Raw genomic sequence first — 15173 nt, 5'->3', positions numbered from 1 at the left:
TGAAGAGGGGTGGAAATGGAGGGCTGGGAGAGGAAATGGCTGTCTACACTTCTCATTCTTCCTGTCCAAACGTCACCTCCTGCTGGCCCCAAATGCCTGTTACAGAAATAAGAACTAAGAACAGCCCAAAGAGGGCTATAGCTGTACAATTAAGAATGAGAGACATACCTGAGACACATTGTTGAAATAACAGAATAGGTTCAGTGAATTAACTGGCATGTAGCAGGCAAATGAAAAGAAAAAATCAAGGATAATTCTAAGAATTTTCAGCCGTCAGACTGGGAAGATAGTAATTCCATTAATAGATGTAGAGAAGTTAGGAGAGAAATAGTTGAGATATAAATAAAAAACTCAGTTTAAAATCCTATATCTGGATCCCATTCCAAAAGTTTCTGATTTAATTGGTACAGGATATGTCCTGGGCATCAGCAGTTTTAACGCCCTGAAAGCAATTTCAATCATTAGCCAAGGTTGAGAACCACTTGCCTAGAGGAACTTCCATTTGGAAAATCAAATCTGGCCTTCTCAGAAGAGGCAGAGCTGTGGAGATCCAGGGAGGTAAACCCTTCTGGTGGGATAAGATTGCCAGAAAGAAAGGGAGAGGGAGAAGAGGGTGGAGGGGGAAAGGGAGAGGAGAGAAGCAGGAAGTGAATGCTAGGGAAATGCCCTCATCTAAAGGACAGGAAGGGGTAAGAGGGTGGCAAAGTAGCAAAGAATGTTCAGAGGGTAGAAAACCAGAAATGTACAAGAACCTCATGATTCCTGAAGGGAACAGAAAACTTCATGCCAGAAAGGGATGTCCCAGAATGGGGCGAGCAACAGTTTTAAATGTCATGAAGAGGTTGCCACCCAATTCTCATTATTGCCAACACTTTCAACATCTAGGTAGATTACTTATCTAACACTCTAGCTTTACAATTTTTTTTCATTCTGTCTATCTATCATCTATCTACCTACCTACCTATCTACTTTTGCTTCATCTAAAATTTATTTGAAAGAAAAGTAAATGATAGGAATTTATTTTTAACACAATAGTAGAAATTCATGACTTAATGTTAAAAATCAAATTTAATTTTTTTAGCTATTAATGCTAGAGGTCATTTTCAATATGTCATTATTGATATTTGATTAGCAGTTTGTATGGGAGGAGTAGAAAGCCTGGGAAGGTACGTGAACTGAAGTGTGACAAGGAGGTGGGTTTCAAGAACAGCAACAGGGTAAAATCCCACACTAACCAGGTTACAAGTTCTCAGGGACATTTTCATTGTAGGAAGTCTTCTGCTAACTTACTGAATTCATTTGCAAATGTAAATGTAGGCTGTGCTTGTCTTCTGGTATGAGATGCAACCATGACCCTCTCCCATGTTTATATGTGAAGTCAGCAGGAAACATAGGACAAGAGGATATTTTATTCTATTTATTCTGCTGGGCTAGAAAGATATGACATGAGCGTTAACACTTTAAAAATGATTATGCTTGAAGACCACAAAACTCAGAGCTATCTTCTAAACTCTAACCCGCAGACTTCCACTATTTCCTCACTGCTAAGATACAGAAAATATGAATTACATGATAATCATTTGATGCCACAAGATTTAGGATGAGACTATAATATTAATTTTTGGCTACCAATTTGTACCTGCCTGCCCTGACTTGCACAGATTCACATGGCAGGTAGCTCCATAAGGACATATTTCACTGATCTCTCAACTGAGGGTCAGAATCTTTGGCCTATTCAAAGTACTAATAAAGTGAACATCAGATTAGCTGAAATTTGGAAGGCTGCTGGGTACATTTCTCAGTTTTCAGAGGCTGAGGAGTTCTTGTGGGACCAGGCAACTGAGAGCTATCTACAGCAGCTGCAGTGAACAGCAGTGAAAGGGAACCATAGCTACTGGTAGAGCCACCCAAACAGCCATTCATTTAAAAATATAAAGAATTTGCTGTGTTCTGGCATTTGAGAAACTGATATGCATTACAGATATGATCCTTGTCCTTGCAGAGCTTCCAAGTTAGTGAGAAAGACAGTCAAATAAGCAACGCCAGCAAGTTTGTGATAGAGTTAGCACATGGCATAAGGCCCTAACTAAATGGGGGTTAAAGGATGTTCAGGAAACCTTTTCTAGAAATATTGACTTTTAAGATGAGACTTTGAAGCATGAGTATGATTCAGCCAGGCATAAAGAAAATGTGTTCCAGAAGGTAAAAATGTCAGAGAAGTTCCAAGCAGACAACAGCATGGATGCAGAGCTTGATTCATCAAGAAACAGAAAGCAGTCCAATATGAATGGACTACAGATCTGAGGATGGATAGGTGGGAAGGGCAAGTCCAGATAGGCTGGGTGAAGGACCTTGGATATTTTCCTAAAGCAATGGGATGCAATGGGATTCACTGGAAGAAGAGGAGTGCCATGAACGGATTTCTCCTTTAAAAAGATTATTGGATTACTGGTAGCCTGTGGGATAGAAAGTGAATTGAAGGGAGCAATAAAGCCCAATGAGGTGACAATTACAGAAACCCAGGTGAGATGAAGAGACCTGGACAGACAGCATGAAATGAGTGCACTGGAGAAACATTTAGACATGACTTTATGGGTTCTTACCTAGGGGCTAGTGAAAAGCTGAGACTAAGATAGAGGAAATGAAGAATTCAGTTTTGGACTTGCTAAATCAGCCCTTCCTTTCCCTCCCCTCCATCTCTCCCTCTCTCCCTCCCTCCCTGCTTCCACTGTCCCTCCTTCTTCCATTCCTCCCTTCTTTCCCCTCCTCCTCCTCCTTTTATTCTCCTCCTCCTTTTCTTTCCCCATCCTCTCTCCCCTTTTGACATAAATTCAGGCAAGCCATAAAGAAGTGATACCAACTGAGTGTGACTATCTCTTCACTCAAGCCTCTCTGCTCACTGCCCTTCATTAAATAACCAGTCTTGCCTGATACTCTATTTGTATTTTCATTACTTTTCTCAGTGTTAGTTAACACACTTATAGTTTTCTTTGTACTTTCTCTGTCAAAGCACGTACTTCATTAGCCTACCTCAGGAACTTTCCTTTCTGGAACCTTATGCTGAAGGAAACAAAAATGAAGTAAATAAACAGAAACGTTCCAGGCCTCTAGGGGAATGCCCTTATTTGTAGACTATCTTATATACATGTGCATGAGAACTAGGAAGCCCTAATTTCAAGTATATAAAAGAAATGAAGTGAACTAATTAACGTAACCTGTTTAGCATATATTCAGATCTCCTCATTGACCCCCAAACTCCTAGCCCTAGCTACCTGGGACATTCACTTACTGTCTCTTATACCTTCTCTCACATTCATAAGAAGCAGTCATGCAGGAGGGAAGTGCTATGGATATCCCCTTAAAATGCTCATGTCCATGGAATGCACATTCATAGAATTCCACTACTGGAAATAGTAATCATTACTTGTTTTCAATTGGGGAAAGTTTTGATTAGAGGAGCATCTAGACGATTTGGGGAAAGAGTTATACTAACAGGACCAGGACTAAGGATCAAGGGCCAACTCTACACTTATATAACCCTAAGTGTGATATCTTCTTAAAATTTTTTTTATGTAGTAAAATACACATAAAATTTACTATTTTAACCATTTTTATGTATACAATTTGTGGTATTAAGTACATTCACATTGTTGTGCAGCCATCACCACCATCCATCTCCAGAACTTTTTTCTTCCTAAAGTGAAATTCTGTACCTATTAAACAGTAACTCCTGATGCCCCCCTACCCCTAAGCCCCTGGCAAACACTTTGTTTCTATCTGAATTTGATGACTCTAGGTACCTCAATAAGCAGAATCATAAAATGATTGTCCTTTTGTGACTGGCTTATTTCATTTAACATAATACTCTCAAGGTTCATTCATATTGTAGCATATGTCAGAATCTCCTTCCTTTTTAACGCCAAATAATATTCCATTGTGTGTCTATACCACATTTTATTTATTGTTCATCCATAAATGGACATTTGAGTTGCAAATGATACTGCTATGAACATAGATGTACAGATATGTCCTTGAGTCCTTGCTTTCAGTTCTTTTGGGTATATACCCAGAATTGGAATTGCTGGATCATACTGTAATTCTAGGTTTAATTTTTTGAGCAACTGCCATATTTCTTTTTCCACAGTATTTACGCCATTTTACATATCAATCAATAGTGCAAAAGGATTCCAACTTCTCCATATCCTCTCCAAAACTAGATATTTTCTGCTTTTTTTGATAGTAGTCATTCTAATGGATGTGAGTGGTATTTCACTGCAGTTTTGATTTGCATTTCTCTAATGATTAATGATGTTGAATATCTTTTTATGTATTTATTGGCCACTTGTATATCTTCTTTGGACAAATGTCTATTCAAGTCTTTTGTCTATTTTTCATTGGGCTGTTTGTTGAATTGTAGTTATATATTCTGGATATTAATTCCTTATCAGATATATGGCTTGCCAATATTTTTTCCATCTCATAAGTTGTGTTTTCACTCTGTTCATTGTGTCCTTCGATGTGCAGAGATGGCCCCTTAAATTTCATGTCATAGGTACTTCCCTTGCCTCACCCTAGTCCTGGCCCTGAGATTAGCCCTTGTCTTTTTCACAGCATTTGACAAGTATTTGAAACAACCAAGATCACGCCTGGGTTTCTGAAAGTTTAATTAAGCACGGAATTTCATTCATTCATCTGAACTCCTTTGATAACCTGGGATATCCCAATTTGAATATTGTTTATGAAGTATAACTTAGCCTATCCTAATTGTTATAAAAGATGAGTAGCCTCAAGATTGCTGAGAAGATTTCCAATATGTCATTCCTAGAAGAGATAAGCTTTTAAACTATCATTAAATGATTGTAATGTGCCCAGCACTGTTATATTTTACATGTGGTCACTCCCTTAATCCTTACAATGGTGAATGATGTTTGCATCCCCACTTTACACATGAAAGTAGGGGTAAGAAAGGTTGAAAAATTGTTGAAGGCAACATGACTAATAGGTGGCAGAACTAGAATTTGAATCATGGAAGCCTGGTTCTAGTTTCTACACTCTTAACCAAATATAAACAGTAGCTGATACATCATCTTCCTCAATAATTTTAAAAGTTATTTCAGACTTTGGCATCTTCCAATATAGTTAGTTTCCAGAAAACTGCATTTTTAGGCTTCTCTTAGACACTATGGCTCCTCTTCTAGCATTTCTTTCCTTCTCTTGGCTTAAAGAAATTACTCATCTTCTGTTCTCACATAAGCAAGATCTCTGCCTCCTGTAATTCCATCCAGTCCTACTTAACATACTATCCATGGCTATATCCATGAGATAAAATCAGGGCCAACAATTGAACCCCAAGCATATTGTGTTAGAGCAAAAATGCTCAATCTCTGCCCCTCCTATCCCAACAGACTTGGAGAGCTAACAGAAAGCTACACCTGATTTGGAAATGCAAACCCCATTCATCTGGCTAAGAGCCAGCAAATGGACACTTGCTTAGCAAGTTCAATGTCTCAGTAGGTCATACATCTCAGGAAAAGGAATAATTCATGTTCTCTCACAGTCTCTTTGGTTAATAATGTGTTCAATATCCTCCCATATTTTTTTCACCAACACTGAATTTAATAGATAAGGTAACATAGCCTAACCTAACTCATATAATAGGATGTCTCATTGAATCAAGTCTATCTAGAAAAGACTCACTTTTGTAGGTTCATGGAACTCCTTAGTTGCTGACAAATGTCTCCATGGCTTCCTTTCATCTGCCTGGGCTCTAAAACCCATTGATCTTGAGGAGAAAATTGTTTTTATCCCTCAGACTGTTCTAATCATTGTGAATTATCATTTTCTGCAGGATCCTATGGATCTACTCTCAGACGGGTACGTGGGTGTATCCTGTGTTTGCCAAATTCAGCCCAGTAGGTATAGCAGTCTTCTTCTCTCTCAGCTACATCTTTACTACTGGCATCTACCTACTCGAAGAGAAGCTCAACCACTGGAAATGGGGTCAGTTTATTTCCCTTTTACCTACAGAAACAATTCTTCCTTACCATCTCTCCACTCTTCCTAGAAACAGAGGAGAAACAAGTCCAAAGCAGAGGGCAGTGATGCTTGATGCCTTTGTCCAAGGACTCAGATGGGTCCTGTCAAAGTAGGCAAAGGAAACGCCTGGAGGAAGTTCGCACTTTCTCAAAGGGCCCTATCAAATTTTCTCCCCTTCTCACCCAAACAACACCTCATTTAAGGCTAAAAATAATCTTGTTTAGAGAGCTTAGCACCCGGAGAGCAAGATGTTACCACATGAAAAAATAGACTCAGTCTCCTTCTCTTAAGTAGGAGCTTGAGGGTAACAAGGTGTTTAAATGTTAGGTTTTTGGTTTTTGTTTGTTTGATTTTGTTTTAAAGAAATGGGTGTAAATGACCCTTTTATGTCTTCCTACCTCAATAGTGCCTTCTCGGATGAGTTCCCATCCTTCTCCCATTAGGTTGTTTGTCAACATTTAGTAAAGCATTTACCAGATAAAAATCACATCCTGTACTTGAGATTGAAATTCTCATTTAGACAGGGTCTTGGGCAATGGGAGTATGTCAGTAAGCTAAGCTTTCTAATTATAGGTGAGTAAAATCATGTTGCTTTTTCGTAAGAAAAAAATAATCTTAACTCAGTTGATTTAAAAATCTAAGATTTTATTCTCCTCCCTCCTTCCCCTGCTGCCCCAACTCCAAAATATTTTGTTGGAAAATTAACCACCAAAAAGTCAGGTTGCAAAATACCCATGATTTTTTCCCTACCCAAAGAGAAGAGCAGGAGCTCTACTCTGCAAGAGTCACATACAGTCCCCCACATCACATGCCCACATGCTATTCTTTTCTATCAAAATAGAAATAGCAGAAGTGGCATCTTCCACCCAATTTATGAACTGGTGTAAAAACACAAGCCATGTATGCAAAAAAAAAAAAAAAACAGTTTCAGAAGGTTCAGTACAAGAGTGTATATTTCTGAGAGGAGACTGAGACCCTGGAGACATAAGCATGTAATTTGGCTTTTTCACGTGTTTTCTACTTTTGGAGAATTTAAACTGAGTCTCAAAGGCAATATCTTCCTTGAAAGCAAACACTTAAAAAGTGGAATACTGAAAATTACTCCCAAAATCAGGACTCCAAATCACAGGAAACCATCCAGGAAAAAAATGTGTTGACATTTCAGATGTATTGATATCAAATTCTAACTAGTTTTGGCTCCTTGAAATTCTGAGTAAAGATTTTTGATGCCTTCCCCACATCTATATTTAAATTTAGAAAAAGAAAAAAAGAAGAAACTAATCCATTTAAAATGTGGCAGATGTAAGACGTGCAGAGAAAAAAACTGATTACTCAGAGCTTAGAGAACAACTTTTTAAATCAATTGTATTGAATTCAATAATGATTAATTTGTAAATTGTTGAATAGTGATTTTTAAACATCCATTCAATTAAAAACAAAATTTTCACTATGTTTAATATCAAGATCATTATTTTCAACACAAAGCTCTTTTTAATAAATCTCATTGTTTAAGTATCATATCCAGTATTTCACTGTAAAGTTCCAATGAGCAAACAGGCCAGCATAAACATGTGGCTCTTCAGTTAATCATGCACATGTGAATGTTTATGTAAGTAATAGAGACTACTGTAAGTGGATCAAGAGATTACTGTCTCTCCTCACTCTAAATTTTTAACTCCTTAAGAATCGAATGAGCGAAAAATTCTATAAAGCATCAGAATAGGGTCATAAAAGTGTTAAATTCTGAACAGATCTTAATTACAAATAGTTGGATAAGAATTAAAAGATAAATTAGATTACTTAAAATCCCAATAGTAATGAACACTTTTAAATTGCCTAAAACTACAGTTATTTATGTGAACACATTTTCCCATGTCTTAGTCTGCTTAAAACACTTTAAGGTTTCCCTTAACTTACAGATGAAAATCCAAACCCTTGGAATGACACACAAGGGTCTTTGTAACCAAGTGCCTGACTTGGCTCTTGCTCCCCTTCTCCTCAATGTGTGCCCCAGCAGCACTAAACTGCTTGTTTTCCTTATACACTGATATTCTCACCTCCACAGGCCTTTGTTTCTTATATCCTCTAGTCTTTGCCTGTCTCATACCCACTCATTCATTTCAACTCACCTTCTTCCAGGAAGCCTTCCCTGGGCTCCCAAGAGATTTGTTTTTACATTAGACCCTGAGTTTCCTTTCGGTTAAGAGTGTGTCTTATGTCCCTATGAACCCCTCATTTCCATTAGCTTACCAAATAGATCAATCGATAGACAAAAAATAACCAAGGACTCTTCTCTCTAGGCATAAAATAGGACTATGTACAAAGGTGTTCTAGAAACAGTGGTCAAGGAGTGCTCTAATAGTTGGAGATTAAAGTGTTGAACAGGGAGTTTAAGGAACACAGGAGGATGATGCTTATTCTAGTTGGAAAGTTGTTGAAGAAGAGATGCATGTTAGGGCAAGCAGTACAAAATAGTGAGAAGAGCATTGGAATAGGAATCAAGAAAACTAGGGTATGTCCCCCACCTGTCCACAAACCAACTGTGTAACCTGTGTAAACACCGTTCAACTCTAGTGATAGGATGACCTCAAAGTAGGGCAACTGCACATCTCGGTTTGGTCCTGGTTAACGCCTGCTGTGCCAGTGTGCATATGGTTTAGCATTGTCTAGGCTTGGACAATCAATTGTGCAATTGTGTCATTCCTCTATCCCTGAATTCCTCTCCAAACCTTCTGTTCTGGATCTATGGGAATACATAAGTAGCCACCTACTCCAAACCCAAGGCTAACCCTACCTTTTCACCTCTTTTCATGGCCTAAACTTCCTTGGATGAGAACAGAAATTCAAAGGCATGCATTGTTTTTGCTGTGGGAAGCCATGGTTAGGAGAAAAGTTCTGTGCCAGACTGTCTGAGTTCCTACCTTGTTCTTACCACTTGTAGACCTGTGATACTCAGTGAGGCACTCAATATCTTTTTGTTTCAGTTTTCTCCTGTGCATCATGGAGACAATATTAGTACCCATCTCCTAAGATCCCAAAGTATCGAGTGCTCAGAACAGGGCCTGGAACATAGGGTTAGTCACTACTACTGTTAATCTCATTCTCCTCCAGCAAAAATTAAGAACCTTCTTTTCTTCAGTTGTATGTATAAATTACCAGTTTCCCCTGCTAAGGCAATTAAAAGTAACAACCACCTAACTGAATGCAAATTGACAGAGATGGTACAGTTCCTGAAGAACTTAAAAGAATGAAATAGGAGATCAAGTTAATCGAGGCTAGAATTAATTGAAATCTCTGCTTGTGAAATCTTGAGACAGTGTGGCCCAGTTGGGAGTCACTAGCTAAGTACCAAAAAGTATCAGTCAAGACCCAACTAATATGCAGATATTTCCCTAGCAGCATTTCTTGACCTGGACTGCACATTATAAAATCACTAGGCAAAATTTTAAAATACTAATTCCCAGGTCCACCTCAGACCAATTAAATCCATCTCTTGAAATGGGGACTTGGCATGAGGTATTTTTAAAAGCTTCCCAGTTATTTTAATTTATAGTCAAGGTCAAGAGCCACTATCACAGAGCAGTGCTTTTCAAAATTGTATTTCCCTGAAAATCTTTTTAAAATAAGGATCTTGTTAAAATGTAGATTCTCATTCAGTAGATTTGGAGTATAGCTTGGAATTCTGTCCTCCTAATGTGTGCCCCAGAAAGACTGATAATGCTGGTCTGAGGACAAGGTCTTATATGCCATAGGAACCTGGACTCCTCCCAACTTAGATAATTTTGTCTATAAGCATCCTTTTCCAATGTGGTGTTCTCCCATGTAAGCTGCTGGGCTGAGAAGGGTGCTGGCAGTGATGGCCACAGTTGCTTAATGTCTACCCATTTTCTACCTCTTTGTGTGTTATTTCAGTGGGTGAAAATGAAGAGGGAAATAACAAGGGCAGTAATAAGGAATGGTACCAAAGATCAAACGTAAACTTGGAAAGTGTGTGACATTTTCCAGGGGTATGTGAATTCAGGGAGCTGGCCCTGGGCCTCAGGGGGACAAATGCTGTCCGACCCTCAGGAAGGTTTTGCTGGCCTTCAAGATGATGTTGTGGCACAAAAAGTCCTCAGGATGATGTTGTGGCACAAAAAGTCCTCTGCATGACTTGTCACCATCTCACTCCCTGCCCTGTGCTATCTTTTATGTGTCATAGGATAGAAGGCTGTATAAAAACTGAGACTATAGATCTTTTTCTTCTCAAGGATAGTTTGTAAACTGAAAATTCCAGTCTGGCCAGTGACCTTGTGATGGTACCTTGGGCAGAATGACATACAAACCTTCCTTTAATACTATTTGCTCTAGAGAAGATATTTTCGAAAGGAAATTTTATTGTTAAAATTTGCTTAGTCTAGTCTACCTCCTTGTTTTTATCCATGAAGAAATTTGTTAGAAGGTCTGTCTTGCATGTTGTCCCCGATCATTTCATAAGAAAATAATCTTATCGTGAGATGACTCCCACATGTATTTCTAAAGTACTTTTGCCTTTCTCATCCTAATTTCATCTCTCTAAACTCAAAGACAGTCCACTCTGGATTATCACTTCTCCCTCTTCCTCAGCCTCTTTTCCCCATAATGGTTTCTCCAGCCAGCCTTCAGCTCCACCTCCTTCCTGCTACTTCTGCACAGTGACTATATTCATCAGTGCTCAAATTCTATTCCTCTAACACCTCATATTCTCCAACCATCTGCCTTCTCACCCTTTTCCAAGCCAACCTGCTAAACAAGGCAAATGTTCTTCAAATTTTTAATTCAAAGTCTAGCAGTAGCTTTTGTGGTTGTAGATACACAGGTGTAAATCTTTGTGAAGAGTATGTTTTTAGTTAACCTGTGTTCTGACTATTGGACTAATAAAGTGCATAATTACAATAGTATCCATAGTGATATTGATTCAAAGAACAGTTCCTTGTTCGTGCTAGCAGAAAATGTTTGGATCTTGCACAAGACAAAGATTAAACGTTTGGCCTAAAATATTTCTACTCCTTGGTGCTACCTGACACGGGACAAAGGAAGGACTAAAATAAGTCAGTAGTAGACCTAATTTCCCAACTAGAAGGTGTTCTATGGGGGGAAAAAACTCCCTTCAATGAAAAAAAGAGTAATAACAAACAACATCATTTCCCAATCAGAGTTTAAAATCCTTTTTGTGAACTTTGTTTGGATAAGATAATATGATCAATTACTAAGTCAACAGTTCCCTTATCTCTAGCCATGCATTATGGAAACATGGAAAGAGAAATTCTGAAGACTCGGAGAAGCCTAGAGACTGCTCGATCCTATGAGAATGCAAGACTAAAGACCCACCCCCATCTACTAGAACCAAAAAGGAAAATATTATTTCCAAAAAGTTATACTCATACCATGTAAATCTCTACAGAATGAAATGAATATTGGAGTTCCACACAGACACACATTTGGGGACAGTGCCTTCTCTAGCACTGTGGTAGGTATGTGAAAATTTCTTAGTGCTCCACCTAGCTGCTTAGCGTTGGATGTGGGAGACTCTGGTCCAGTGGATGGAGCCAACCTGCTCTTTTCCCCCAACTGAGCTTCCCACCACTACTTCTACTCCTGCTTCTGCCGTTTCTAAGCCTTCATGTTCTGTTGTGTTTCTTAAATGAAGATTGAGTCTCCAATCCTTGGCACCTGGGGTTGAAGGAGCGAGATTATGATTACAGTTAGATTCAAAGCACTGGGAGTTGGTAAACAACATGGATAAAGAAAGTTTTAAGCACCCTCAGAATGACTACAGGGGGAAGAAATTTGAAAAGAGAAGACCTAACTGGGGAGGAGAGAATTTGCATCAAAAATAAAAAATAAATGAAAGCATAAATGAAAAGAATCTGGACCATGTAAAGCTAGATAAATTAGTAAGGCTTTGCTAAAGTGACTGGGAGTAGTCTGAACTGATGAGAATTAGAACAAGGGAGAAGACTGTCCTGAAAAATGCTGAGAGACATGAATACAAGGATGGCTATGAGGGTTATGTTATGAGCAGCTGGCTTTCCTAAAAAATCAGTGTGATGAGGGGGCGACAAGTAGGACTTTAACTTATCAGTCACTACAGCCTCTAAGAAGGGGAGTTTCAGCAAAATAAAATTAGGAAGATATTTAATGTTTATTGTTAAGAATATAATTTAAGGGGAAAGCAGGGGAGGCAGGGTTTAAACAGTGAAGCATGAAATTAGGAGCGTGAGATTGCTGTGGTAATACCAAGCCAGAACTAACAGGGTTTTAAAGTCCAGAATAGATAAGAAGCAGAGTTGAAAAAAGTTTTCAAAGTAGGTTGGCATTTGCCAACAGGAAAGTGAATGAAGTTTCAGAAATATCGAAGCGTATGTAAAGATTTATGATCGTTAAATATAGTGGTAACAACTTTTTGGCTGGATGAAAGTCATTCTAAAAATCTAATGCTATAATTTCAATCATAATGAGCTTACTAAAAACTAAAGACCCTTTAATGAGCTTACTAAAAACTAATCAATATGCCAGTATTTTTTTCACTCAAGCTGATAAGTTCATTTGGTGAGGTCACAGAAAGACCCTTAATTAGATGAATATTCACTCTTCTATTTCCTCTCTAATTTGATGTGGTCTCTTGTTTCCACATGCAAAGTCTCAAAGTTTGTTGATGGATTGTGCACAGCTTGCAAATGCATGGCCAAGAGCAACAGCAATCCATAGTTCTGATTAGATATGCAGAGCCACATGAAGACCAATGGCACCACTGGTCAACTGGCCAGCTGTGAGCTGAGCACCAAGGGGAGACAGCAGAATGGCTTCTTCCCCTGCAATAGTGGTGGTGGTTTTTTTTAGAACTCCTTAAAGACATCTTACCTTCGGAAAGGTGTCCTCAACTTTCCACTGCCCCATGTCAGGGTGAATGTCTATTTACATAAAAACACCTGTTAGGGAAACCCTGAGATCTGAAGTCTCTGTTCTTGTTTGCACAGGTGACATGAGGCAGCCGAGGAAGAAGAACAAGTAATTACATGCCATTTTCCAAGAACTAAGAAAGAAGAAAATACAAGAGGTTTTTTTAAAATTTTTCTTTCTTTTCTTTTTTTTCTTTTTCTTTTCTTTTTTTCTTTTTTTTTTTTTGGTGGGAGGTAGTGGTAGAGAAACATAGGAAAGTAGAAAGGACAGGGAATAATATTTGAATTTAATAAGAGGGTTATAAAGGTAGCTTAATTTGAGGACTCCTTGTTTTTGAAAGGCTTACTGAATGTGCCAAAATCAACTCCTGCTCTCTCAGAATATGTTACCTTAGTCTGACCTCTGTGGAGGATGGTCTGTGGCCAAAATCTATCCATAGGCACAAAAAAACAAACGAACAAACAAACAAACCCAAAAACTGATAAACTCAGTATTAGAGAATGTTTAGACAGAGAATAGAATTTAGGATCATCCAAACTCTTCACTTTACAGAGGAGGATGCTAAGAACCTAGATGAGAAGTTACTTGTATGAGGCCAAAAAGTTAGTGTCAGAACCAAGACAGAAGCTTTTGTCTCCCAGATCTTCTCGTTATGGAAAAAGTCCAAAATCAGACCAGAAAAAGCCAAGCAGTAACTCAGAGAGAAGGAGAGCTCATATTTATTACATGCGGTCCCAGAGGAGCTAGTGCTCTGAAGAATCTGCCCCCCCTCCCCCGCCGAGCTCAGTTGCAACATTCCTTATAGACAGGATTTTTACACAAACTGATTGGTTGGTTTGAATTCAGACCATTACAAATGGCAGAGGTTGCTACGGTTGCAAGTAGTAACATTGGTAAAAGAGGGAGAGTTGTTATCGGATCCTGATGGTTACAAATTGTTACAGGAAGCCAGAGCTTCTAAGGTACAAAGTGCTACAAGAGCCAGGAGCTGCTGGGTACAAGCAGTTACATTCCCTGCTCAGACAAGTAGGACAAAGTGCAAGTGAGCTCTTGCATGCAACAAGCATATTTACAGAAGCAGAACAAGAGGCTGATTAGCTTTTAATGAAAATTCCCAAAATTTTTTCTTCATTCTAACTCCTAGTCCTGTACCATTTTTTGAATAATCCCAACTTTCCTGAAAATAAGATTGTCATAAGCTAGTTATTTTTATGGATTGCTCATTTATTTTTTTCCCCCTCAATCTAGATAGATGTATAGGAAGATGGCTGCTACCGAAGTTGTCTGTTTACCTAATATGGTATGATAGCAAATTATTTGGGACTAGGAGAAAATAAGTTATAAAAATGTTAGAAAATCTGTCCCACCTATAAGCAAGCTTTCAGGGTATGAATAACCACTGAACATAACAACGTTGTCAAAATCTCTTCCATTCAAGTACTGACTACCTCATCAAACAAATGTACATTTTACTTGGGGAAGGGTATAAATGGAAAGTGATTCAATTATGAGGACCACTGAGATTACTTTGGTACAAAGCACTTTGCTGAGTTAGTTTATGATTTAACAAAGCTGATTGTCAGGTGATTAGCAAGCACATTCATGAACCCTGCTTTGATTTCCTTAGTGGAATTTTTCCAGATCTTTATTTACAGGCATATTTTGTAAAGATCACAAATGACAAATGTCGAGTGGTGGGTAAATATGTTAAAATTTATTGGCGTGTAATCAGGCCCAGGTGGGCTGGGGCGTGGGCACCAGAGTAAATTGTACTAGGCCTTCCCAACCTAACTTTATAAAGGAAAAGTTTGGTAAAAATGAATAAAATTTGGTAAAAATCTGTCCCTGGGACCAAATTAAACCTTGATTGCTTTATGACTGACCATTGTGCAATATCCATTCCAACACCAGAAATACCTCAAAAATACCGAGAGCAGTCTTGAAGGATTAGGGAAGAGAACAGGCTATACCAGTAGGGCAGGCAGGGTAGGCAAGGGAAGACTAGGAAAGGCACCAAGAAATCTGCTTGATCCCTACTCCTCTACTATCATGTAAATATGAGCCTCAAGGTTTTTTGGACTGAGCTGGCAACACCCCCTCTTTTCCTATACTTGCTGCATCTTGAGTGCTGTCATAACTCCTGGTCTCAGCAGAAGCGCAGAAGCACTGGTCACAATGGAAATTCCCCAAGTATGAAGTCCGCAGGGATCACCCAA

The 15173-nt window shown here is 38.7% G+C and overlaps 1 protein-coding gene across 1 annotated transcript in view; it reads left to right on the top strand.

The window, feature by feature from the left end:
• The window catches only part of ADTRP (androgen dependent TFPI regulating protein), a 64451-nt gene extending 51374 nt beyond the window's left edge, over positions 1-13077 (top strand). Inside the window, exons 5-6 of the mRNA XM_023538409.1 lie at positions 5849-6000; positions 13035-13077. Coding sequence (XP_023394177.1) covers positions 5849-6000; positions 13035-13069 — 187 coding nt within the window. The 3' untranslated portion in view covers positions 13070-13077. The remainder of the gene's footprint in view (positions 1-5848; positions 6001-13034) is intronic.
• The last annotated feature ends 2096 nt before the right edge of the window (positions 13078-15173 follow it).

The sequence above is a fragment of the Pteropus vampyrus genome, unplaced genomic scaffold, assembly GCF_000151845.1.
Source record: "Pteropus vampyrus isolate Shadow unplaced genomic scaffold, Pvam_2.0 Scaffold221, whole genome shotgun sequence".
NCBI classification, from domain to species: domain Eukaryota; kingdom Metazoa; phylum Chordata; class Mammalia; order Chiroptera; family Pteropodidae; genus Pteropus; species Pteropus vampyrus.
The sequence above is the reverse complement of the archived record's forward strand: the minus strand, read 5'-3'. Positions and strand labels throughout refer to the sequence as shown.